Below are 26,606 nucleotides of genomic sequence, written 5' to 3' on the forward strand. Positions count from 1 at the left end.
GTCTTTGAGAAGTCATGGAAATGTCCCAGAAGACTGGAAGAAGGCTCATGTTACCCTCTATTTACAGAAAGTGCTTAAAGGAGGCCCCAGGAAATTTCAGTCCCATCAGTCTTCCTTCAGTGCCTGGGAAGGCAGGGAAGGAATGCTCCTGGGAAGCACATGGCTGGGAAAAAACAGCACTGATGCACCAAGGGTAAAGCTGGTCATCTGCTATGACAAAGTGGCCTGCTCAGCTGATACAGGTGTGTGGTGGACACGGTCTACCTGAGGCCTAATAAAGAGCATCAAATTTGATACTTGATCCATCACTACATACCAGGTCCACTGTGTTCCTCTTGTTCGTTTCTCCTAAAGAGTTTGTGCAGAATGTCTCCCATCGCTCCCTGACCTCCTCCGGAAGCTCTAGTGTAGGAAACAAGACGACAAAAAAAAAAAAAAACACAGAGGTGCTGATACTGACACTAAAGCATCACTTAATTTCATTAATTGTTCTCTTGTGCTCTCCCAGAAATATTCCAAAGGCCAGACAGATGCTTTTCAATCCCTAAGGACTACTCCAACTAGCAAGCAAGGCCAAATTCAGCAGGTCAACATTTCTCCATTTCTACTGCAGGGAGCTCTGATACTGCATGAAAACCCGATCTAAGCATACATTAAGGATGGTTGGGTTTGAAGGGAATGTGTCAGAAATAAACAACATTTTCTATTATCCAAAAGCTGCTTTTTAATGTTTGACTCATTTCTTCAGCACGTGCCAGTAAAAGCCACCTAGCCAAACTGAAGCCCCTTCCACAGTACCTTTGATGAGCTGCTGGACTAGTGAGCTGTTTGGCCCCTTGTCTGTGCTGTGCACAATGCAATTTGCTATCCTGGTCAGGTGCCCCATGTAGCCATGCCGCCTGCCTCCCTCGGCCCTGCAAGAGAGAAGAGTTCAGCTGCCCAGGCTCACAGCAAGTCTGCTGCTCTGCCTTCTTACAGAACACTCCGCCCGAGTCAAGAGGTTACACACGACAGTGTAAGGGTTCTTAGGCAGAGGAGTTGCATCCTAATCACAGAGCTTCATAGAAGCACTCAAGATCTTAAGACAGCAGCTGTTTTGGCTATAGTGGGCCGGTTTTGGAGGTCTGGCAAGAACATGAGCAAAACAGGACCATTCTGGGAAGCAGAACTGTCTCAAGCAACACAATTAGGTTTTTTCTCCTGCTATGAACACAGTTGCAGACACTGTTAGCTACTTGAAACTCCTGTCCTTTCACAAACACATCCTTTTAGAAGGTGTTCCAGTGCTGAGGACTTAGCTTTTATTACTTCAGTCTGTTGCTCCCCAGTGCACAACATGCTTTGATGTGTTACAAAAACTACTGCATTGCTTACTGGAGAGAAGCACTCCCTAGCCTCTCAGAACTCAGGGCACATTTCTCTACTTGAAGCGGGGTAGACTTTAAAGATCACAGCAAGAATGACAAAGTCTTGTGTTCTCCAAGGGAAAAGCTGCTACCAAAAAGGAGAGGAGAAAGCTGTAATCCAAGTGTTTACACCCAGGTGGTACTCTCAGAACTGGCCCAGTCAGTTACAAACTGCTCACACATTCATTGCACAAGCCAAATATTAGCTACACAACTGCTAAGAAAGAAGGTACTCACTGCTTCTTCTCATTCATCTCCCATGCTTCAAGTATTCGTTCTATTAATTGGCACTTAAGGAAGAGCTACCAAAAGAAGAGAATATGCTGAGTCACAGTAAAGTAGAACACATTCTACAGTTGATTTTACCAAATACTAAAGCCTTTCAAGACAGGTTCAGGATAAATACTTTCATGAATGGGTTTAAAATTCAGGAGCAGCAGTCAGATCCCAGACAAAGCTAACAGCTAAGCTTTCATTCTACTTCTCTTTACAGCTGCTGAGCTGTAGGAGCATAAAGATATAGAAATAGCAATTTCAATTCTTAAAGACAAGATCTTCAAGGCAATTACAGTATTTGCAGCACTACACGCACTGGGGCAGGAAAACTCTACTCTATGGCACCTGGAGGTTTAACACCCTGAACTGACATCTTAAAGAAAAAAAATTCAAAATCAACCAACAAAACAAACAAAACACCACAGAAAAAAATATTCCTGTTTATTCAATACATAAAGTGAAACTGGGCTCAGTTATATGAACTGCCACAAGAGCACAGAGCCAGGAAGATTGAAACGATTGCCAGAACCCCACAGCTTACATGTTTCAGCAAGAGATTGTCCCCAGTGGAATCCTGATCTGTGATTGTGCCATTTTCTGTGCTCTCAAGAGGACTTGCAAGAATCAATGCAATACAGATTTCTACTTGGGTATGCAAAAAATTGTTCCATGTGTACTTGAAGAACATGTCCTGAAACACAAATCCCATAAGGTTTACACAAACCAAGGTCTTTTCATTAAACATAACGAATAAACTCACCCCAGCAAGCCATGATACCAAGCTGAGTAGTGCTGTCGATATCCCAGAGGGACAGGATGACATCCAGAAGGACTTGGACAGGCTGCAGAGGTGGCCCAGGTGAACCTCATGAGGATCAACAGGAGCAAGTGCAGGGTCATGCATCTGGGTCAGAGCAACCCTCACTACCAATACAGGCTGTGAGGTGATAGAAAGCAGCCCTGAGGAAGAGACCTTGAGGGTGCTGTGGGGGAGAAGCTGGATAGGAGCCAGCAATGGGCATTGGTCAAGAGCAGCCTGGGCTGCATCCAAGCAGTGTGGCCAGAGCTGGAGAGAGAGGATCCTGCCCCTCTGCTCTGCTGAGACTTCACCTGTAGTGCCGTGTCCAGCTCTGGAGCCCTCAGCATAGGAAGGACATGGACCTGATGGAGAAGGCCCAGAGGAGACCACAAAGATGATCAGGGGGCTGGAGAACTTCTGCTATGGGGACAGGCTGACAGAGTTGGGGGTGTTCAGCCTGGAGAAAAGATGGCTCCAGGGAGACCTAATAGCCTGTCATTACCTGAAGGAACTACAAGAAGGCTGCAGAGGGACTGTTCCCAAAGGCCTGCAGGGACAGGACCAGATGCAATGTTTTGAAATGACAGTAGAGCAGATTGAGATTGGATGTCAGGAACAAGTTCTCCACCAGGAGGCTACTGGAACAGGTTGCCTAGGGAGGTGGTTGAGGCCCCATGCCTGGAGCTATTCAAGGCGAGGCTGGACAGGGCTCTGGGCAACCTGATCTACTGGAGGATGTCCCTGCTGATGGCGGCGGGGGGGGAGTTGGACTGCTTCGGAGGTCCCTTTTAACCCAGGCGATTCTATGATCTCAATGACTGCAACAAATGTTTTTAACTTCTACAGTATTATGGTGCAAGAGGAAATTTGTGACCTACTAACCAGTTAGTTCTTGGGTCTGCTATTGTCTGAACATGAGGACTGTCATACTGGGTCAGAACAAAAACTCAGCTGTAACTGGATTCTCCTGGGGATAACCAATAATGCACTTTTAGAGGACACTTTCCACATCTGTTCTTTCTGCTAGCTGCAGCCCAGAGTCCCAGTGCCAGAAGTGTTATTTATGACTTTTAGTAGCCCTTGACAGATATCTTGAGTTCACTTCACCTTTAGCATCTACAACACAATTTGTAACATGCTCCTTACCTCAATGAGATTCTTTCTAAAAATTACAGCTACCTGTAGTGATTTCACCATCTAACAATTTTATTCTTCTCTCACAGAAGGCTACCTCAGATAACCTAGATGCAGTTTAGGGTTAGTATATTTAAGGCCAGGCTAGATGTGGCTCTAGGCAACCTGATCTAGCGGAAAATGTCCCTGCCCATGGCAGGGGGCTTGGAACTAGATGATCCTTGAGTTCTCTTCCAACCCCAACAGTTCTATGACTCTAAAGATTAGTGTCTTACGTGTACATTTAATAATCTTTAATGTCTTATGTATACATTTAATAAGGATTAATAAACATATATACATAACAGAAATACTGAGGCTGAACTACAATTGTGTTCATTTTGTCCTACTTCTGCTTCTTCACATTTTCCTCTGAAACACAGTGAAGTTTGTTTTTTTTTTTCCCCAGCTTAATGTCCATTTATCTCAGACTACTTCTTACTGCAAAATTTCCAGCTGTCACTGGCAAAATCAAACAAGTTTGGGAAATATGTGCATTAAACCATGTAGGTCTCATTAAACCTTAGAGGTCCTCTCAGGACTGGATGTGAGGAAGAAGTTCTTCACTATGAGAGTGGTTGCCCAGGGAGGTGGTTGAGGCCCCATCCCTGGGGGTGTTTAAGGCCAGGCTGGATGAGGCTCTGGCCAGCCTGATCTAGTGTGGGGTGTCTCTGCCTGTGGCAGGGGGGTTAGAACTAGATGATCCTTGTGATCCCTTCCAACCCTGACTGATTCTATGATTCAAAGTACAGCTGAAGATCTCAACATTTTCCTTCAGTCCTCTCAAACTCAAGACAGCCTCCCACAAAGACATGGCAGTGGAACGAGACAGGTCCTTATCCTACCAGGCAAGTCTCACAGTAAGGCACAGGCTGTTTCAGCAAACAGCAGGAAACACTGAAAAGCTTCTCTGACTGTAATTACTTTTCTTCCTTACTCAAAACCTGCAAAGCATGTTCAATCCTCACTGAATTTAGTGCATAAAGTAAGCTGCTCAGAAGGTGCCTGTGTTCATAGTATGCATGCTCCCTCAGACAGCACAGCTGCAGTGACAGTGAAGTTAGCTATTTGTGTACAAGCTAGCCCCTATCTGCAGAGCCCAGCTGTGCAGAGAATCATAGAATCATAGAATTGTTAGGGTTGGAAGGGGCCTCAAGGATTATCCAGTTCCAACTCCCCCGCCATGGGCAGGGACACCTCACACTAGATCAGGGTGCCACATCCAGCCTGGCCTTAAAAAAAACCTCCAGGGATGAGGCTTCCACCACCTCCTTGGGCAACCTGTTCCAGTGTCTCACCACCCTCATGGGGAAAAACTTCTTTCTAATATCCTATCTAAATCTACACATTTCTATTCTTTTTTCTCCATTCCCCCCAATCCTATCACTCCCTCACACCCTCAAAAGTCCCTCCCCAGCTTTCTTGTAGGCCCCCTTCAGATCCTGGAAGGCCACAAGAAGGTCTCCTGGGAGCCTTCTCCTCTCCAGACTGCACAACCCCAACTCTCTCTGGCTGTCTCCATAGCAGAGCAGCTCCAGCCCTCTGCTCATCCTCATGGCCCTTCTCTGGACACCTTCCAGCACCTCCAGATCTTTCCTCTAATAGAGGCTCCAGAACTAGATGAAGTACTCCAGGTGGGGCCTCACCAGAGTGGAGTAGAGGGGGAGAATCACCTCCCTCACCCTGCTGGCTATGCTTCTCTTGACGCAGCCCAGGAAGTGATTTGCTTTCCAGGCTGCACATGCACTGCTGGCTCATGAAAGGGAGATGAAGACATCATGACCAGAACTGTATCAGTTAGTTGAAGGATAAAGGTGTTTTAGACTAAAACAATGAGGCAGAGAAAATCTACACACTTCAAAGTTTGCAGCTGCCTACTTAGAAGCAGAAGTTTACATATTGCCTTTAGGACCTGTGCTGTAAGTTCTAGCATGCTTTGCTAGTTATTTCTGAACTGATAGCAACACTTGCTTTTTCTGGTCAACCTCAACACTGCTATGGTTGAAGGATGAGGTAGAAGTCCTCCAAGTGCACATTCCACATCAGCAAAGGAGCAAGTTAGCCCACTGAAAATTTCTTGTGCAAGGTCCTGCTTTCAGAGGTTGAAGGCTTCTGAGCTACCAAGAATAACTGTCCCTTTGGATGACAGTGCTGAGACAACCTTTGGTGCACAAGAGGAAAAAGGGGTTTGGAAGAAACGAGAATGAGAACAGCAGGGAAGCCTTGGCTATGGCTGAAAACCTGACAACATAGAGATGAAAAAATAAGAAAATCAGGTGCAAAGAGTAAGAACCACTGAAGTGATCAGAGGAAAATGCTGACTTGAGATGGATGGAGTCCTAACAGTAAAATCTGGTGTAAGAAGTTCTTAAACTCAGAAGTCAGACTGGAAAATATACTAGAAATGACCTGCAGCAACAGACAGCAATCTTGAAGAGTAAAGCAAGCAGCATTAAGTTCTTACCAGTATGACTCCTATGCTGTTAAGCTCTATGAGCTGCTGATTGACACTGCCTGTGTTGGTCTGCAGAAGGCTAGATATTAACCTAATCACATTTAAACGTGTGTTTCCCACAGGTGGATCCAACACACCCCAGGTTGTCTTCATGACACTCTTCTAAAAACAGAAAAAGGTAGGCAGATAAATCTGTTGAAACATCTTTAAAACACCAGCTCATGATTACCATGCACAATGGCAGTGAGGCTCAGAAACGGATCCGGTCAGTCCTAGAGCAACAGCCTTATTTAAAGGCAATCTGCCCTCTGACAACCACAGCTTCTTGTAGCACTCACAGGCAGGAGTGCTACAAGATGCATTCCACCCAGCCTCAGAAGGAATCAGGAGATACTTCCCTTGGGTCTTTGAATTAGAATGAGGAGCTTCATGGCTCCTACACGAGGCACACACTTTTTGACAAGCAGACCACTGCTGCCTGCTGTTTACACTGGATGTCATTTTTTGCTTGCCCAGCACCACTCTTGCACCAGACAGCAGCCAAATGACATTCTGCTAGTTCATTTAGTCCATTCCTTACCTAAGCCTAAACCAAAACACCATCACCTAACTGATGCTCCTTCCACTTCTGCTCTGAATGAGCCCAGATTCCCTCACTTTACTACATGACTTAACTGCTAAGTGTGGCCAACCATCAGAGAATCCTCAGGTAGCTTATGGGAGCCTGCTTTCATTGCACTGCAGACCCACAACTTGGCATTTTGTTGCAATAAAAAGCAGGCAGTTTCTTTGCATTTTATTACCTCTCCTGCATTTGGAAGTCTTGCAGTCTCATGTTGCTGAACGTTAACACTCCCCTGGCCCTCCCTAAGCTGGTATTTTCTACTTTTTCTCTGGTCTTCGTTTTGGCCCATAAGTCCTCCTCTCCTATGGACCATGGCACTCAGTTCAGGGTACAGTGCCCTGGCTGAAACTCTGCCAGGGAAAATTTTAGTGGCAAATATTGTCAATGGATCATGGGCAACCCCCTGCTTATTCAGCTGCTGTTTATCTGCTGCAGCAGCATGACAGAGAGAAGCTGCTTCAATCAGTTCAAAAGCCTAAAGAATTTACCATGCCTAGGGTACAGGGTACATGCCATGGAGCTGGTCTGCTCAGGTCCTGGGCATGTGTAGAGGCACTGTGCAGGCCTCATGTGGGCCATGCTGAAGGCTCTGAACAACTGAGGCATCCACAGTCCGACATTTCCAATCCAGGCAAGATTTCCAAGCAGAAAACAGGACCCACTGCTTTGGGAAAGAAGGAATCCCTTCAAGGCCAACTAAACACAATTTAGCTGGAAAAGCACGTCAATTAGCACAACTCTTTGGCCCAGGGACAGTAATAATGAGCAGCAAAGCTCACAACAGGCTGGGAGTTTGCCCAAAAGTTGTCAGCCTGGGTTTTGTTATTGTGACCTGCCTAACATAGCCACACTGCAACAGGCTTGTTTCAATGAATTGGTAACAGAAGGTTTCACTCACTTTTGGAGGCTCAAGCAGGAGCTCATGGAAGGATGAAAGTCGTGACTTTATGGCTTCTAAAACATTTTTGTTGACTGAGTACGTTGAATTGCTCATGCCTGGAGGACAGACCTCTATGTGGCCTTCAAACCTATAACACAATCAACAGCTGAGAATGAGTATCCAAACTAATTCCAAAACATCTTTAAGGTATGATTCTGAGAGTGGGATGGTTCTGAAGACATGTGAAAAGAAGAAAAGGACAAGGAAAACCAAGGTTGCAAAGACAAATTGTGAACTAAGGGCTGAACATGATTTTTTCAATCACTATTCCTAGTAGTTTTAGGTTTATAGTGCTTGGAATCTCCAGTACGTCCTTCACCATGCCAGAATGTATTAGATATGCAAATGTTTATGATTGACTTCCTCCTGGTTTGCTTCCCTAACATGCTCACATTCCTTCCTGACATCCTTCACCTTCCCCTGCTGATGCAGCTACCAGGCAGCAGGCTACCAAGCAGACTTCCATTAAATATGTGTATAAGTAGCTTTACAGCTAAACAAATGTGCCACTTAGCCCAGAGGAAAACTTTAGCCTCACCATTTGATACAAGAGTAGACTCTTGCCAAGGAGGCCAAGAAGGCCAACAGCACCCTGGCCAATATGACTAGCAGGGCCAGGAAAGTGATTGTCCCCCTGTACTCAGTGCTGGTGAGGCCACATCTCAAGTACTGTGTTCAGTTTTGACCCCTCACTCCAACAAGGGCACTGAGTAGCTGGAGTGTGTCCAGAGAAGGGCAACAAAGCTGGGGAAGGGTCTGGAGAACAGGGGTGGGGAGGAGCAGCTGAGGGAAATGGGGTTGGTTAGTCTGGAGAAGAGGAAGCTGAAGGGAAACAAACCTCACTTTCTACAGCTCCCTGAATAGAAGCCGGAGCCAGGTGAGGGTTGGTCTCTTCTCCAAGAAATGAGCAATGGGATGAGAGGAAATGGCCTTATATTGTCCCAGGGAAAGTTTAGTTTGGATATTAGAAGGAATTTTTTTCCACTGGAAGGGTTCTCAAGCACTGGAGCAGGCTGCCCAGGAAGGTGGTTGAATCCCCATCCCAGGAGATGTTTAAAAGACAGATGTGGTTCTGAGAGACATGGTTTAACCCCAGACTTGGTGGAGTTAGAGAATCGTTGGACTTAATGATCTTAAAAGGGCTTTGCCAACAAAAATGATTCCATGAGCCCTTTACTCAGCTATCCTGAGAAACACAAACAAGTTGAATGTAGCAGAGCTCAGCAGTTTCTCAAAGTGAAGTTGTAGAACAATCCCAAGTAACTTTTTAAAGCCAATCCCCACAACACTAAACAGCACAGATTTCCTCCACTCCTTGTATCCACAAAACAAGTGATGAGTCTGAGCACAGCACTTAAACTGACTTCTAGCAAACACTGCAGAAAGGCCAGTCCTTAGGGCAAGTGCAGAGGCCAACCAGAAATCACAGAACTAACCAGGTTGGAAAAGACCTTTGAGATCAAGTCCAACCTATTACCCAACACCATCTAATCAACTAAACCATGGTACTAAGTGCCTCATCCAGTCTTATTTTAAAGACTTCCAGGGACAGTGACTTCACCACCTCCCTGGGTAGCACATTCCAACAGCCATTCTCTCTTTCTGGGAAGAATCTAACATCAGCCCAAACCTCCCCCAGTGCAGCTTCAAACTGTGTCCTCTTCTTCTGTCACTGGTTGCCTGGGAGAAGAGACCAACCCCCACCTGGCTACAACCTCCCTTTGGGTAGTTGTAGATGGCAATAAGGTCTGCCCTGAGCCTCCTCTTCTCCAGGTTACACACCCCCAGCTCCCTCAGCCTCTCCTCCAGACCCCTCCCCAGTTTTGTTGCCCTTCTTTGGACACATTCAAGCAACTCAACATCCTTCTTAAAACTGAGGAGCCTGGAACTGGACACAGGAATCAAGGTGTGGCCTAACCAGTGCTGAATGGCTTCCCGGCTCCTGCTGGCCACACTATTTCTGATCCAGGCCAGGAGGCCACTGGCCTTCTTGGCCACCTAGGCACACTGCTGGCCCATGTTCAGCTGCTGTCCACCAGTACCCCTAGGTCCCTCTCTGCCTGGCTGCTCTCCAGCCACTCTGTCCCCAGCCTGTGGCACTGCCTGGGTTTTTTTGTGGCCAGTATGTAGAACCTGGCACTTGGACATGTTGCATGTCATACCCTTGGACTCTGCCCATCTGTCCAGCCTGCCAAGGTCCCTCTGCAGAGCCCTCCTGCCCTCTAACAGATCCACACCTGCCCCCAGCTTGGTGTCATCTACAAACTTACTGATGATGGACTAATCCCCTCATCCAGATCATCAATAAAGATATTGATCAGGATGGGGCCCAGCACTGATCCCTGGGGGACATCACTAGTGACTCACTGCCAGCTGGATGTGGCACCATTCACCACCACTCTCTGGGCCTGGCCCTCCAGCCAGCTCCTAACCCAGCACAGAGTGCCTCCTGTCCAGGCCATTGGCTGCCAGCTTGGCCAGGAGTTTGCTATGGGGGACAGTGTCAAAGGCCTTGCTGAAGCCCAGGCAGACTACATCCATAGCCTGCCCCACATCCACCAGGCAGTCACCTGGTCATAGAAGGAGATCAGGTTGGTCAGGCAGGACCTGCCCCTCCTAAATCTGTGCTGGCTGGGCCTGATCCCTCAGCCATCCTGGTAGGTGCTGTGTTCCACAGTCTTGCCTAGCACTGAGGTCAGGCTGACAGGCCTGGGATTCCCTGGCTCCTCCTTTTGGTCCTTCTTGTGGATGGGCATCATGTTGGCCAGTTTCCAGTCATCTGGGACCTCACCAGGTCAGCCAGGGCTGTTAAAAGTGAGCTCATCTGCCAGCTCTCTCATTACTGTAGGATGGATCCCATCTGGTCCCATAGACTTGTGGGGACACAGGTGGCTCAGCAGGTCTCTAACTGCTTCCTTCTGGATTACAGGAGGACTATACTGCTCCCTGACTCCATCTGCCAGGTCAGGAGGCCACTTGGTTCGTTCCTTCACTTCTTCAGCTACCACAAGCCATGAAAGTGCTTCAGTCTGAGCACATACTTGCTTTTGCTGAGCAGTTCAGTCAGGTCCTGCAGGCAGAATCTGAGTGCACTAAGAGCACTTACGTCTGTCGCCGTGTCTCCAGCAGGGTCAGCAGGATCTGGATTGCACTGACTATTGCAGACTCATTCTTTTCTTTATGAAAGATGTTAGACAGCAGCTGCTCTATGATTTCCTGCCTGAAAAGAAAAGCATTGGCACCAAATGTAACACTCCTTCAGGATCCAGCTGTTAGCAGAAGCAGCTATCACCTGTCTGTGTAAAATTAGCAAGGGGATAACATGAACAACTCTGGTAACTATTTCAAGCCAGCAGGTACCTCTGGGACAGTCACTCCCACCCTCACTGTCCCAGACATTTTCCTGCCCCTTCCACTGAGCCGGCTTTTTGATGTGACAGCCAACATGTATTTCAAAAACCACAACTATGGGCTTTTGTCCTAACCAGTTTAAACTTTCTGTAGATTTCATTTTAAGTGCAGGAGCAAAACGCTCTTCATTTTCTGGTTTATTGTAGCATTTTGACCACAGCTGGGTAAAACTAAAACCTTGATGTTTAAATGTCTGACATCCAAGAGGGATCCAAATTTCCAAAGTCTTCATTCTTCTCTTATGAAAAGAAAATGTATGTAACTGTAGGCTCTCTTTCTTTCGAGGTACTCCTAATCCTGACCCTTTCCAACACCCTTCACCCACTACAAAAAAAATAACTTTACTCTTCTTTCAAGACAGTGGCCTCAAGAGCATCATGTTTATGGCAACCACTGTCTGCATTTAAGCAAGGATTTGTATTGCACACTTTAGAGTTCTCAGGCAGGTAAGGGTGACTCAGCTTGCCCTAACAGCCAAGCAAACCCAAACCTACAGCAGCAAAAGCAAGAAGGAAGGGCAGAAGAATATTCTCTGGCAGAAACACAGGCTTAGATCAACATAAAGAACACATCTGAGCCAGAGCCTCCTATACGTGCTCTGACCTCCACATGTCCTATCCCACTACCTGTGGCAGTACAAGGAAATACCTTCCTGAGACAACCCTCCCCCAAAGAAGCCCTCCAGGTAGCTCCGCACTCTTGCACTCACAGAAAATTACACAGATGAGAAGCCAAGAAAATTCACCTGAAATGCAGAGCTTGGCATTCCAAAAGGGTCTCAATCTCAAAAGAAAAATGCTTTTTCTGAACTGAAAGTCCCAGAAATTCAGCAGCTCACTTACTTCTCCAGACTTGCCAGCAGTGGGTCTGGTTCTGAACTGTTCTGGACTTGTAACATCTGGTCTCTGCTCAGGCGAATGATCTCGCAGAGCGACTGGGATGCGTTTGAATGCCTCTGGAACACAGAAACAGCTCTTCACTAGAGAGCAGGAATGTGCTGGGCTGCAGCCCTTCAGCTGGAGAAGAGCACACAGCCTCTTTCCAATGACCACAGCAGCAAGGAAAAAAACAGCAGAAGTTCAGCAAGTTGCTGAACAGCCAGAGCCAGCAGTGTCAGAGCAATACTTACATCTTCATCTTGAGATGGATGGACAATTTCCACGAGCCGTTGGATAATTCTCTCCTCATTTAACCACTGCAAAAGAGTTGGGTGGTGTTAGGGAGACATCATCCACATGAAGAAATTCAGTGAATTCACAACATTAAGTAGTTGTTTGACAACTGCCAAAAGCCATACTGTGGGTATTTCTAAACCAGGACTAACAGCACTTCAGAAAAACAGTAAAATGATTGTTTCTGAGCAGCTGTGGAAGAGAAAACCTTAGATATAATCTTCCAATAAATGTTCTGATGCCAAAAAAGGGTCAGTAAGGCCCAAAACGTTTTGGAAACTGCATCTGGCAATTTGAAGTTCAATATTGAAGAGCAGGGAAGAGAACTGCCACTCAGGTTCTAAGTTGTCCCCAGCAGTGCCATGGCTCTGTTGAAAGAGCACACCCATGGGCAAGCTCCATAAAGAAAAAGTAAAACAATCCCAACCAACCTAACCCACCCACTGACCCAACCCAACCCCGAGATCTAGATTCACCCCATTTAAGAACAACCTGTGGAAGCAGCAGCAGCAACCTGCTCACACACTTAGCCAAATTCCCTCCAGACACTTGACTTACATTTAACACTTCTTGTCGGGGCTGGGGAGGTTCTATGCAAGTCAGTAGCCTGAGCAACAAGTCCATGATAGCAGAGGTCCCTATGTGCTTAATGATGAGGTCTACAAAATCATGTTTCCTCTTTAAAAACTCCACAATCTAGAAACAAAAGAGAAGTAAGCTTACATGTGCTGAGCTGTACCGCACACTGCAAACCACACCCGACAGCTTCAGTTTCTCTCTACCAAACACAGAGAATAAAGGAGAACTTCTGAAACACTTATCAAGGCAAGATAAAATACACAGAGCACAGCAAGACAGCCACAGGACAGATCCAGACCATGTGCACCGTCTTGCGCTTCCTCTCAAACCCAGCTTGCTGACCATAAACTACTCCTAACTCAATACATAGCCAAGATTTCCTTGTTGCAATGAACTGCTCTCACCCCTGCTTAGTAAGCAAAACTCCACACAGCAAAGGCTTGACATAATACAAAAACACACAGAGCTTGGACAATTAGACACAACAATCACAGACTTCATCTGCTCAGGTAGGAGAACCACTCACTGCAGCTGTCTGCAGTGCTGGGTCACAGCAGCAGAGTACAAAAAGCACAAATCCAGGCTGGGCAAGGAGCAGCTCAAGAGCAGTGTGGAGGAGGCCTTGGGGGTGGTGTCAGCTGCTGACAAACTCCCCAGGAGTCAGCAATGGTCACCAGCAGCCCAGCAGGCAGCTGTGTGCTGAGCTGCATCCAGAGCAGGGAGAGCAGCAGCACAGGGAGGGGATTCTGCCCCTCTGCTCTGATCAGACCCCTCCTGCAGCACTGCCACCACTTCTGGGGCCCCCAGCACAAGAAGGACCTGGAGCTGCTGCAGAGAGTCCAGAGGAGGTCACCAAGATAATCAGAGGGCTGCAGAACCTCCCCTGAGGGGCTAGGCTGGGAGAATTGGAGCTGTTCAGCCTGGAGAAAAGAAGGGTCCAGGGAGACCTTGGAGCAGCCTTCTAGTACCTAAAGGGGCTCCAGGAGAGCTGGGGAGGGACTTTTGACAAGGGCTGGGAGTGACAGGATGAGGGACAATTGCTTTGAGGTGGGAGAGGGGAGATTGAGAGTGGAGAGGAAGAAGAAATTGTTGAGGGTGAAGCTGGGGAGAGACTGGAACAGGTTGCCCAGGGGGGCTGTGGATGCCTCTTGCCTGGAGGTGTTCAAGGCCAGGCCGCATGAGGCCTTGAGCTGTGGGGACTGAATCAACGTGGTGTCCCTGCCCATGGCAGGGGCATTGGAAAGTCCCTTCCAACCTAAATTAACCCAAAAAATCACCTCAAAGTACTGAGATGACAAGAAAAAAGGTAAGCACTCACACACTGAGCAAAAAATAGCTCAGGCAAAGCCTACTCCAGTATGTCTTACTCATGCAGACAATTTTTATTCCTGCACACAGCATAAAAAAAAACACCTTAGTGTCTACTACTGTGGAAGCTGAATGCTCTTTTTTGACTCTGCTGCTATCCCTCAAATGTGAAAAGCAGTACTACAAAGTTATGAGAGCACTCAAGTGAGGGAGCATGAAAATATTTACCTGTTCTGGTTTTCTGCTTATAAGAATACTTAGCACCTTGCTGAAGAAACTGGCCAATAAAGGGTTTAGAGGAGATTCATTTAAAAGGAAGCTGTACAGTTTCATGAGTAAGGATTCTTCTTCTCCCAGCCTATCGTTGATCTGTGAGACATCTGATGTTAGCAGCTCACAGGATATGTTTGGGTATCTGGGGAGAAAGAAAAAAGAAAATTAAAAAAAAAATCCTTCCCTCATACTTCAAAGCTGTCACATTTCCAGCTCTGGATTCAGAACCTGCTAAGCCTTCTGACTAACTTTTCAAGTAGGTTAAAGCAGCAAACTACTGCAAAGGAACAGAACTGCACAGTCAGCCTGCAAGCTCTGCTCTTGTATGCAAGAAATAGACTGCTCTGCTCTTCAGCAGCAGCAGGGCAGGCACTGGACAAACACAGAAAGGGCAGGCTTTTGATCTAACAGCTCTTGTGAAAGCCATCTGATCAAGCAATGATCTCTCATTTCAGAAGCCACCTCTTTTGAAGGTGAAAACAAGACAGCGAAGTTCACCAGACTGACAGCACTGGCCCGACACTGGGCCTGGAGCCGTGGCTTTGGCTTTGCCCCTTTCTAACCATAACAGGGATTAGATTGGGAAGGTCAAAAGGAATAGCCTCAGGATAGGCACATAAATTAGGCAGAAACCCAGCAAACTAGTCTAACCCTGCCAAAGCCTCCCAAACTAGCTAGTACTGCTTCATGGCACAGTCAGAAGCACAGTTCAGAACAGAGTAATTAAACTAAGAGGCCATCAAGAGCAGTAACTGGCTGCATGTGACAGTACCATCACCCACTTACACTGAGGCATTGACAGCATCAGCAGCTTCAGCCTTAAGCAGAAGATGCCTCAATTTCAAACTCCACTAACAATTACAGGTAGTTTGATTTACAAGAAATGGTGAAGTGCAGCTTATTTCACATCATTCTTTTACATCCTGCTTTAAGAAAGAAAAAGCAGCTTCCTGGACAGACAACTCTAAAATAGGCCAAAACCAGCAGAAGGGCTTTGGCAACAATTCGCTAGGATTGCTAGGCTGACCATACAGTCTGAACCTCCTCAGCAAGCTAGCTGAAGTCAAGGCCATACTTAACTCTTACAGTTCCTCATCCGCAAAGGCAAACACCAGGCACCAGGTGTTAAGTCTGTGTTCTTCCAAGAAGTGATACAGGCCTTCCAATCAGCATTGTCAAAACATCTTCCCAAACATCAAAAAAACCAAGCTAAGCATTTAACCACACTACCCAAATAGGAGTTCACTCATCTATTTTCTTTAAAGAAAAAAAAATTAAAAAACATCAGAACTGACATGAACTTTGTAGATATTTTAAAATAACTACAAAGGCCATACACGAGTTCTGAATTTTTTTTTTCTTGTAAGTCCCCTTTGGACAAGCTTCTAGTAGCATTTGTGAATTACAGGTTTTTATCACCTCTTCCACCTCCTCTGTGGGGACAGGCTGGGAGAATTGGAGCTGTTCAGCCTGGAGAAGAGAAGTGTCCAGGGAGACCTTAAAGCAGCCCTCCAGTACCTGAAGGGGCTTCAGGAGAGCTGGGGAGGAACTTTTGACAAGGGTTGGGAGTGCCAGGATGAGGGACAATGGCTTTGAGCTGGGAGAGATTGAGACTGGAGAGGAGGGAGAAATTCTTGAGAGTGAGGGTGGGGAGACACTGGAACAGGTTGCCCAGGGAGGCTGTGAATGCCTCCTCCTGGAGGTGTTCAAGGCCAGGCTGGATGAGGCCTTGTGCAGGCTGGGCTGGTAGGAGGTGTCCCTGCCCATGTCAGGGGGTTGAAACTGGATGAGCTTTAAGGTCCCTTCCAACACAACCCATTCTATAAGTCTGTGACTGAGAAAATATGCAAGGATTAGAATGGCTTACTCTGATAGACCAGCATGCAGAGATTCAACCCCTCCTTCCACCTTCTCAAGCCTCCCACACCCCCCACAAGGTTTTCCTACTTATATCGAATCTTTTCATCCATGTCTTGCGGTGGCTCTTCGATGATAAATGACACCAAATCTTCCAAGCATTCTGACTTCAGCAGGAACTCAATAAGTTTGCGATTCTGAGCCTTGCACTCTTGCAGAACATCCTCTTCATCCATCAACTCCTTCAGTGTCACATCTTCTCGCTCTAGAAGTGTATCTATGTGGGATGACGAATGGAGATCAAATTTCCAAAACATGCTGGTCTGCAGAAGAAGAACATGCACAGACCACTAAGGTTACAAATCCACTGCAGCAGTATTTGTAGCAACCCTTCAGAGCAGCGTTTCACAACTTCTAACCCCAAAGGTACCTGCATGCACAGAAACTTTCTAGAACTCAAAGGAAACAACAGTAGATGCTGATGATCAAAAGCTCTTAAATCAGGTTTGACTAAAGAAGACTCCATAGGACTTTGTATACCTTTAGCAATAGCCATTATTCTAACACCCAAAGGTAAGGGTAGGCTCTGGGGGTTTGTATGTGAAAGGAACATGCTAATCTACATTAGAAGTAAAATGGCAGCTTACTGAAGTTGTTCTTCCCAGCTTTTGTTTTTAATCTACACACCAAGTCTCAGATTCAGAAAAAAGCTGCTCAGCAATTAAAAGAAGTGGGAGGATAAAATGGGCACTGCATATGCACTACAGTACCACCTCTTCCCGAAGAAGACAACTTATAATTAAAACAAACAAATCATCATTTCTCCAGGAACAATTAACAACTTGCAGGTAGTGCACAAAGTCCTGGAGCTCAATTCCACTCAGGACCTATTCTCTCAATGGACCTTCCTCCACAAACCTGACACAAGAGAAAGAACAAGGGACAATATCTCATGCAAACATGTGGCAAACACTGTGAAAGGCCACAGCAGAAATGTGTAAGGATGAGCAACTTCACCTGTCTTTATAAAATGCTTTGGCACATCCATGCTAATTCTGCTGGTCTAAAACAGCTTGGAAGCAGCTGCTACTGAGACAACTATGCTACCAGAATGTTTTGGTTTACAACAGATCAAATCAGTTCCTGCTCTCAGCTGTCATTAAGATCAATACAAGCATTTGCTCCATCCCTCTTCTCTGACACAGGGCTTTTCCAGGACAGACATCACTTCTGACAGCATCAGCTGCTCTTATGTGAATAGCGAATTTTAGTGGATTGAAGAGATACTGGGGAACAGTAAGAGAAACTTTGTTTTCCTTACAAATGGAACCAGCATGCTTTTCAAAAGGAAACACTCCTTCTGTTCCTTTGTAACTGCCTTCCAAGTGTGAAGGATTCATTCACTGAACTCCTGCTGTGTACTAGTGACATCAGCTGTGAGGACACATCCTTACTGCAGAGACTGTAGGTGAATACTACTACTTTAGAGAGAACTCAAACTGCAGGTTGTATACAGAAACAAGTTTAAAAGACAAGAATCTAACTATGCTTTTGTCAAAAAAACTTACAAAAACTAAACCAGAAATCTCCAGCCCCCTTCCATGTGAAGAGCTGAGAGCATGTACTTCTGAGTTCTACTGGATTCAGCTTGCACAGTACAGCTTCTACAACAGTGAAGCATCAGATTTAGTACTTGAGCAGTTTAAGAAACAGATGCCAAGTCCAAGGATCCAGCTCAACCTTTTGGACTCTTCATGAGCAAGACTTCCAGGGTTTGGCCTAAAGACCAGAAAAAGCCTGGGATACTCCCTATGGAGAAGAGCTTTCACTTGCTGTCACACACTGACCACTTGACACCACCTTACTTAGCCTGGCCTTCGGTCAGAAGCTGTAAGCATACGTAACTGCTCCTAGATTACAGACCTCTCTGCTTAAGGATATGGGAGTCAAAACCAATCAGGAGAAGGTGCAGGTAATTTTGGTTGCAGTATTATACTTAATATCACCTGAGATCCCATCAAGGATTAAGTGGTTAAAAGAAAATTATTTTTTCCTAAAAAGTATTAGTAAATTTACAAGCAAGGTTCTAAACACCTGATCTCACCAATGATCTTAAAATCAAATTATACCAAGTAATTAAAAGCACCAGCTTGTGTGTATTCAGGCTACACACAGCCTTATTGTAAGCAAGTGAAACCAGTGCACTAGATCAAAGTCACAGGATGCTTTTGTTTCAGGGTTAAGCCTCTAGAAAGTAGATCAAATCCCTTCCCTTGCCCCAGTTAGTGGCAGTGGCATCTTTGCAAGCAGCCACTACCAATGCTCATGGCAGATGTGATTGCAGTTCATTTCAGCAGCTTCGATGCATTTCTCAGTTACTTAATTCAAGAGAAACTCAAGAAAGGAGAAGAGCAACAAAAAAGAGGCATACTACTGCAAACATGGCACTGCGTTATTTCACAAAGGCTCTCCCAGGCAAACTCTCTTAGGGGCTGTTCCCTCAGCATCCCAGGTGCCGGCCAGAGATTGCTCCATCACTTTTCAACAGGAGCCCAGGTCCTTCGAAATAAGGAAAAATAAACAACATAAAAAGTGCCAAACAAAGTCCAGGAACACCAAAGAGAATTTTCTGAGGTGTGATCACTGGTAATAACCTAGAATCAGCCTCCCACAGCCCTGAATGTAAGCTTTAAACCCAAGAGTCATTGTTCTGCTCACAGCCCACTGCTCTGCCCCCCTCCTAGATCCCAGCAGTTCTCAAATGTTGAATTACCTTTATGCTTTTTTCCAAATTTCAACAGTCAGAATTGGGCCTTATGTCCACAAATCAGGAATGCTGCTCCTGAAATTTCCCTGTCTGGAAGGTGTGAGTCAAGTCATGCTCCCAACATTCAACTTCACTGCCAACATGATCAGAAAAGTCGCAACACTTAACGCAACTTAATGCAAGATGCAAAAGAGTGCAAATACAAGACATGCCCAAGATCATGTATTACAAGAAGCAAAATAACCCAGGATGATACTAAAAATTCCCAGATGGCAAAAGGAAAATGGTTTTAAAGATGGTGGGGCTGCTGCAGATACATGACTACCTTGTGACTTGAGTTTGCTTTCTGTAACCTCTGACAGTTCCCAGCAAGAAATACTAATGGACTCACACCAAAGGTACTGCTCAAACCTTGCACCAACTTGCTGATGTAAAACTTAGGACAACTCAAGATCCCAAGGAACACCCAGCATGCAGAAACATTGCTTTGTTTTCTTAGTTAATATTAACAGTTTCTCCTCTGAACGAATGCTCAAATAAACATTCCACCTAGTAAAGACCTGAGTTGAACTTGCAAGGAAAGAAGCAGCCCACCAGAAGGAAGAATGCCTGCCAACTGCTCCAAGGCAGGGCAAATGAAATTCTCACTTGAGTTGTTTGCTGAAAGAAAGAAAGGATCGGAAGTGACTCTTTCAGACCAGGCAAAAACTGCAGCCTACTGCCTGCCCCAGCTAAACTACACGAGGTGCATTCTATTTAGCAGTAACTGGGCCATGGTTCTTTACAGAGGTCAAATGCTTGACTGGAACCTCCACCAGAAAATGCTACTACCAGTCACTCAGTAAGGCTCTCTGTAGCTTGAAGTCAACCTAGCTGTCAAACTCCCTTCCTGAATACAGGCAGTTTCTTTGAAGCCACAGGACAAAGCTGTATGACTTCCAGACAGACGAGCATGGAGTTTAATTTGGGGCAATATCTCCTATAGTGAACATTTTCCAAAACAGTTGTTAGCCCTCACAAGTCCCTTTGGTACATAATGAAATTAAAGTCAGCTGCTCATTTCAGCTGAACTTTTAAAGCATCATACTTAAAACAAATATAAGAAACATACCTTGCAAGGAGTCACTTCCAGCTAGGTATCTGATACACCTGAGTATTGACAGCTACCCAGAACAGCTTGGAAAGGAAACCCCAAGAGACTTGGCTAGCCAGCAACAGCATGTTCTACCTAACCATAGGATGCTAGAAGCAGACACAGATCTTCCAGTAGGAAGCCTACACATTTTACAGCAACACCCAGCTGCCTTTTCAGGCAAAAGAAATGTTTTAAAACATCCATCAGCACCCACTGAAGATTCTGAAATGTCTGAAAGTCTTAAAAATGCTACAGAGAGTTGTAACAAGGACTGCAGTAAAAAATGAAACAGAATGTAACTGCCAATTTTATCTAGCAGCGTTTTTTCTTACTACAGCTTCAAGTACACAATGAAGTAAAACTAAGTTCCTTTTGTACCAACAAACTTTTTCAATTAAACACATCCTAAATTGTGTAGTTTACTTCAGCAAAACAAATTCTCTCAACAGTGTGGCAACTTACAGAAGAGTTGTTGGATGCAGCCACCAAGAGCCCCTGGTGTCACCTGAAGTTTTCAAGCAGGTCTTATATTTCTTAATGACAAAAGCAATTACAATGCTTCTAAAAATGAAAACAAGGAGGCTGGAGAGGGGCAAAATAATGATCAACTCTTATGCCTGTATGATTAAAAGAATTTACCAATACTAAAATCTTTAAATGTATTAACTGATTTCTTTAAAACACTAAGCATGATCTTCCACCAGCTTCACATGACCTCAACCACTTAGTCCCAAGGTATACTTAACTAGTTTCCAGCTTTAGTTTCCTTTCTCCAAAGGACACTGCTTACACAGCATTTGTAAAGTGCTAATTCTGACACTGGAAATGGACCATCTGTTCAAAGCTAAACACAAGTACACATCTGAAAAAAGTTTGAGAGCTAAACAGAATCACCAATCACCCAAACTGGAAGGGAAGACACTCCAGTAGCTGCTTCTAAACTGCCTGTTTCACTCAGCCAGAGCTTAAACTGCCTGTCCTTTGCAGGCTGGGGCACCACTTCTCACAGTATTAAATATTCCAAGGGCCATTACAGAGGCATCCAGTACTTCCGCGTTCAGCCTGCAACCAAAGGCAGGCTGAACAGAAAATTGCAAAACCAGAAAGACATCTGCATTCTGGCATGAAGATCTGAACCAAAATAGTTCATTTCCATAAAGTGATAGTCATTTATAGTTGTTCTGCTGTGAGCCAGCCGAAAGCCAGCTCTGCTCAGTGCTGGCCCTGCCCAGCTCAGGCCCTGCTCACTGAGGCACTTTCTGCAGCTCAGGGCAGCTTGGCACAGCCAGGGGCTGCTCCTAACAGGGAGAAACTGCTGGGGACAGCTCCTGCCAAGGGCTGGGCTGCAGAAAGCCTCTGTCTGAGACTTGCTCCTGAGCACACCAAGGCATTGCACAGCTTGTGCCACACCTTGGGGAGCAGGAAGGCAGAGGTAGCAGCTGTAGGGAGGAACAGACAGTACAGGTGACCCTCAACTGCCCACCAAGGGATTGCAGCCCATGGAGGGCAACTTCAGGAGCAAGCTGAGGGATCCCCAGGGTCAAGCTTCTTCTCTGGCCAGTGTCCCAGCAGGACTCTATCCCTTCTGCCTTCTGATTCTGAATCCAGTTCCTGTCTGCTGTTAAGTGAAGTCCTGGACTTGCTCAGTGCCTGCCGACAGCAGCAGTGGTGTCAACGGTGCTGTCATTGCCATCAGGGGCTGGGTTCCATGTTGATTTGCATCTCTGTCTCCGTTTCATTGGATTGCTTCTTATTTTCATCCCAGCTCATTCAGTTTCTTTCCTAGCCCATCAGGCTCACTCCCTTTTCCCCTTTCTCTTACCTTTTGTAAAGGAGAGGGGTTCATGAAGAGCATTTGCCAGCATTTGTTGTGGCTGGCTCAGCCCTGAGCCTTGGCAACAGCAATACCCAGCTATGCTTTAACTGAATTCTCTTCTTCCACTTGATGAATGCAAGAACAAATCTCACATAAAACAAACACACATTGCTGCTTCTGCATTGAGAGTGCAGGGGGAAAAAATAATGGATTGTCTTCTACCCTATTTAAAGTGGCAGTTTTTAAGTAGTATAAAACTCTGCTGTCAACTGTGTGTTAGCTTTATTTCTAAACACTTCCAACAGACCGTACTTACCCAGAAGCCTATTTGAAAGTAATTCTGTTTTAAATGAAAGCAGTGAGGTTTGCTGTGTTATTAACTAGGAAGTGTTACTGTTCCAAGTCCCTAGATTTCACTGTATTACTTGACATTACATCCAGCAATAACAAATAATAAATAAATAAAAAGAAATAATGAAAGTAGTCATTCAGGAGAGTTTTTATGGTACAGTTTCTACATTTCTTGAACAAAATGATCAATTTCACACAGAACAAAATCTGATGTGAACACAGTAAACTGTAGCAGTCTCTTCAGTGTCTGAACAGCGTTCAGCCTTGGTAGAAACGAGCTTGAGAAATACTCCATTACTAACAATCAGACTTTTATTATTAGAAGTTGGTGAAGTTTCAAGCAGCTTTGTGAAGGAGAGAGCCAAAAGATGGTTTGAAATGGAAAGGAATTCAACAGAACTGAAGATACCAATGCTTTTGCCTCAGCAGTTCAATACATACCACACCCCCATGTGAGGGCCACTCCTCACATTTCCAAAGCACACGGCAAGCTAGGGAAGGCGCTGAAAGGGAAACAAACCAACCCACAGTTCCTGCCTGGAGCACTGTGAGACCTCATGCAGACTAGCTGCACCTCCCCTTCCCAGCCTCAGGATGTCTGGATGCTTTCCCCCTCAGCCACTGCCAAAGGACACAGGGGAGCAATCCCCAAGAAAGGGGCTCTCAGCTTTCCCCAGCCATCCTCCTTCGCCCACAGGGCCTCTTGCAGGCTACAACCTCCTTCAACTCCCATATCCACACTTGGCCACATGCATCAACATCATGGGGGACTTCTGATGTCACGAGGTGGCAGTGCCTTTTGTTCTGGGCCCAGTAAGACACGTGGCCCACAACTCACTGAGTTTCAAGGCCCTCAGATTCCAAGGACTGTAAGAAAGAGGTCCCAAAGCAGCAAGATGGGTACCTGCTTTTGTATGGGAAGGCAGACAGGTAGTTACAGAAGACAATGCAGGGAGACAGGGGAGCACCATCAGCCACATGGCAGCAATGGCCACGATTTCCTGTGGTTGACAGTGTGGAGCCCATGGACATGGCTCCATCCAAAGATCAAGAAAAAAACGATGGACATGGGTCCACCTGCACTACACTGTGCCCAGGGCTCCCCTTCATGGCACCATCAATGAAGCATCACAGGAGCACCTGGTCAGCACCTTACCATCAGCCCAGCCTCCACATTTGGCATCAGCTGAGAGGCCCTGCCTCCACCTCTGGCTGACCTGCAGGCTTACTCCCTGCATCTTATATTTTGTTGACTCCTTATTTATGCACGCCAGCTGCACCTCCATCTAGGTCAGGCCTATAAATATGTAATCTTTTATATAATACATATCCACCATATGCATACACACACACTCCCCATTATGGCTGAATGCCCTAATAATCAATTACTATGATGTGCTGAAGTACACAAACGAGGCCAAACTAGTTAATGTTTACTCAAAGACAACCAATCCCTCCAGCTTCAAGAGGTCACAACCATCCAGCAGTACAAAAATCAGCTGGAATCTACAGCTTGCAATGAAGTTACGAGAGTTGTTTTATACCAACAAGTGTATCCTTGTCAATTCCCGCACTATCTCGAACCCCAAGTTAATAAGTGTTAATAAATATAGATCTTAACTACCTGTAATCACTACAAACAAGACACTGCCCAAGAAAGATTGTTTTCTAGTAACTCCACCTCAACAGCCAAAGATTTACACATTTAAAATGTTCCTTGGTCACAGAATTGTTAGATTCTTCATATTCTGAATTCTCCATTTTCAAAACAGAAATTAAATGTCTGCATAGTGAGAAAGGGAGATGTAAAAAGCAAGCTAAAAAATGCACAGTTCCCCAGAAGACAATTTGACACCAAAGCATGCAGCTTAGTACCAAAAACTTCACTGCATAAGTCGGTATGACCATGCTTGAGTATGATAACCTATAGTACTGAACATCATTCATAACTAATATGTCAGTTCATCAACATTTGCTTTGAAAGTCTTCCAAAGACTTGGAGGCTGGGCAGCAGATAGACCTCTTGGCACAAACCCAAAACACTTTAAAATGTGTTCCCTGTAAACCAAATAGAGTAACTACAACAGTGTGTCTAGATGACCCTAGATTGTAAGGCTAAAGCAGAGCAGAGAAAGAAGACAGTGCAACAGCACCAGTGTGGGTTAAAAAAAAACAAAGGTAATAACAGCCAACTAGAAAGTAGCAAGAAAAAGCTGCAAGGAAAGGGAAAGGCCACAAAAGTCTGGACTGCAAGAGGAAGAGCAGCTTACAAGGTAGACTTTAGAATATGAACCTACAGAAATTAGAGAATAAGCCTTTAGTGGACATGAAGGACACAAAATGCTTAGAGGAATTCAGCAATCACTTCATATTTAAGATAAGGTTTTACAGATGCAGAAGCTAAATGTACTGCTGTAGGTGAAATATAATAGTTTCTTACCTGTTAAACACAAAAGTTTTTTAAAGTTAACGAAACAGAATGCTTTGTATTCTCTCAGGTTCCTTGCCCATTACAGGGTATCCTGGCAACAGTAAAAAAAAAAGAAATAAAAATCTTTCAATCTACAGTATTAGCAGGACTGAATTAAATGAAGAAGATTTCTTCCTACAATGACAAAAAAAATATTTTATAATTTCATATGGTTAACAGGCTCAGTTCAATAGCTCAACACCCGTATCAGGACTAGGCATTGCTTTGCAGGGAGTAAGACACACGAACCGAAGAAGGAAACAACTTCCTGGGGAAAAAAGTGTCTGTTCAGTGCAGCATACTCCAAGAATAAAGCACCACCTGAAAGATTTCCTCATTTTTAAACCAATTTTAATTCACACATTCACCTTTACTTTTGGGAAACAAAGAGAGAAACTTCATTGCCTCGTTGAGGTAAACCTGTCTGCACAGCCTGCACTTGGCTGGGTTCATGTTTGGTTCCAAAGTGGCTTTGCTCTCTCTATGAGATGCCAGCAATTGCATATGCACTAAGGGCTTCAGATCTGAAACACCCCTTAGTTTTCTCACCAGAGTCTTTTCTGTGCTCCTAACTATTCCTGTCATTAACACCTCATTTATGAAGAGCCCTCCACAAAAATAAAGGCAGAAGCATTAAGAACACCTGCTGTTGTGGCCTGAGTCTATATAAACACAGCAGACACTTCCCATCTGAGATCTGTTTAACAGTCCACACAGAGGTACACAGCAATCAGCTGTTTTAAGACAGCAGTCAGTCACCTGAAGTTCGCCATTAAGACGACCTCTGCTTTTCATAGTTTCTCTCTTTAGCGTGACTTTGCTTTACATTGAAAGAGTTTAGCGAGACATGGACTTCAGAGTGACACTCACTGCCTGTGCTTTGGGCAACACCAACTTGACAAGAAAAAGCATCCTATCTACCAACTGATGCTTCCTGGTGTAACTATTTCTGGCAGCTATGGGATTCATTTCCAATATAAAAATTCACCTTATTTTGCCTTTTTAATGCAGGTTTCAAAACAGAGAAGGCTTGTTTCTTTCAGAACATGGGTATTATTGTACAGAAAAAAAAAAAAAAGGGAATCACTAGCAAAGAAAGGTAGCATAGCTGCATTTCCTTCATCCACTCAGTATCTAAAAAGCTGTGCTATCAGAGTTTGTCACACACATCTTCAGCTACAGAAACCCCCAGGACTAAACCATGCCTCTACCCCACTACTTAAAGTACTCTGCCAGAGAGAAGAATGATTTAAACTTTACATCTTCTGTACTAAAGAAGCTGTCTTCAAAGCTGTTTCTCGATCTTTGCAGATGATTTGATAGCCTGTTAATCAAAGGATAGACCAGTAAATTCCACTTGAGCTAAAAGACACTCTTGAATTCTAATTAAACAATCATACCCCAAAAGTGGGGATTTTTACCCTAGCTTTGATAGGGCTAGTAAGTTTTGTGGATTCAAATACTGTGCTGCTTGTTAGCTCCAGCAATTCTGGAACCAAACCACCACACTTGCATTTTATACACAACAGCACAAAGACTCTAAGCCTTAACCTACACAAACACTGAACACAAACTTCTGCAAGGCTACTTTAGTAAGCCCCGCACCCATGACCTGAAAGTCAATGCAATACATTGAGCGCGATACTTCCAAATGTCACACGAGTCTCTCGCCCATAGACCCTCAAGCCTACATGTCTGGTACATCTACCAACCCCTTATGAGCCATGTGACTAACAAGAGCAGAGATAGTAAAGCTTCCTTGGCTTAGTCTCCTTTACTAAAGTTTCCTTGAT

General features: G+C 45.1%; 1 protein-coding gene across 9 annotated transcripts in view; it reads right to left on the bottom strand.

Annotated features, from left to right (window-relative positions):
- Positions 1-26,606, bottom strand: part of PPP6R3 (protein phosphatase 6 regulatory subunit 3) — a 63,053-nt gene that overhangs the window by 22,731 nt on the left and 13,716 nt on the right. For 6 of the 9 annotated variants that reach the window (XM_054390407.1, XM_054390405.1, XM_054390406.1 and 3 more), the window contains exons 1-13: positions 18,706-18,726; positions 16,365-16,597; positions 14,373-14,559; positions 12,816-12,953; positions 12,215-12,280; positions 11,928-12,040; positions 10,781-10,894; positions 7,633-7,762; positions 6,119-6,271; positions 2,224-2,373; positions 1,644-1,708; positions 799-914; positions 317-402 (exon numbers count right to left, since the gene is read on the bottom strand). In XM_054390407.1, the coding sequence (XP_054246382.1) occupies positions 317-402; positions 799-914; positions 1,644-1,708; positions 2,224-2,373; positions 6,119-6,271; positions 7,633-7,762; positions 10,781-10,894; positions 11,928-12,040; positions 12,215-12,280; positions 12,816-12,953; positions 14,373-14,559; positions 16,365-16,597; positions 18,706-18,717 (1,563 nt within the window). In that variant the 5' untranslated portion in view covers positions 18,718-18,726. Of the gene's footprint in view, positions 1-316; positions 403-798; positions 915-1,643; positions 1,709-2,223; positions 2,374-6,118; positions 6,272-7,632; positions 7,763-10,780; positions 10,895-11,927; positions 12,041-12,214; positions 12,281-12,815; positions 12,954-14,372; positions 14,560-16,364; positions 16,598-18,705; positions 18,727-24,783; positions 24,866-26,606 lie in introns of those variants that run through there. The other 3 variants (XM_054390400.1, XM_054390403.1, XM_054390401.1) reach the window with 2 other exon arrangements.

Source organism: Indicator indicator, chromosome 21 (genome assembly GCF_027791375.1).
Source record: "Indicator indicator isolate 239-I01 chromosome 21, UM_Iind_1.1, whole genome shotgun sequence".
Lineage (NCBI taxonomy): Eukaryota > Metazoa > Chordata > Aves > Piciformes > Indicatoridae > Indicator > Indicator indicator.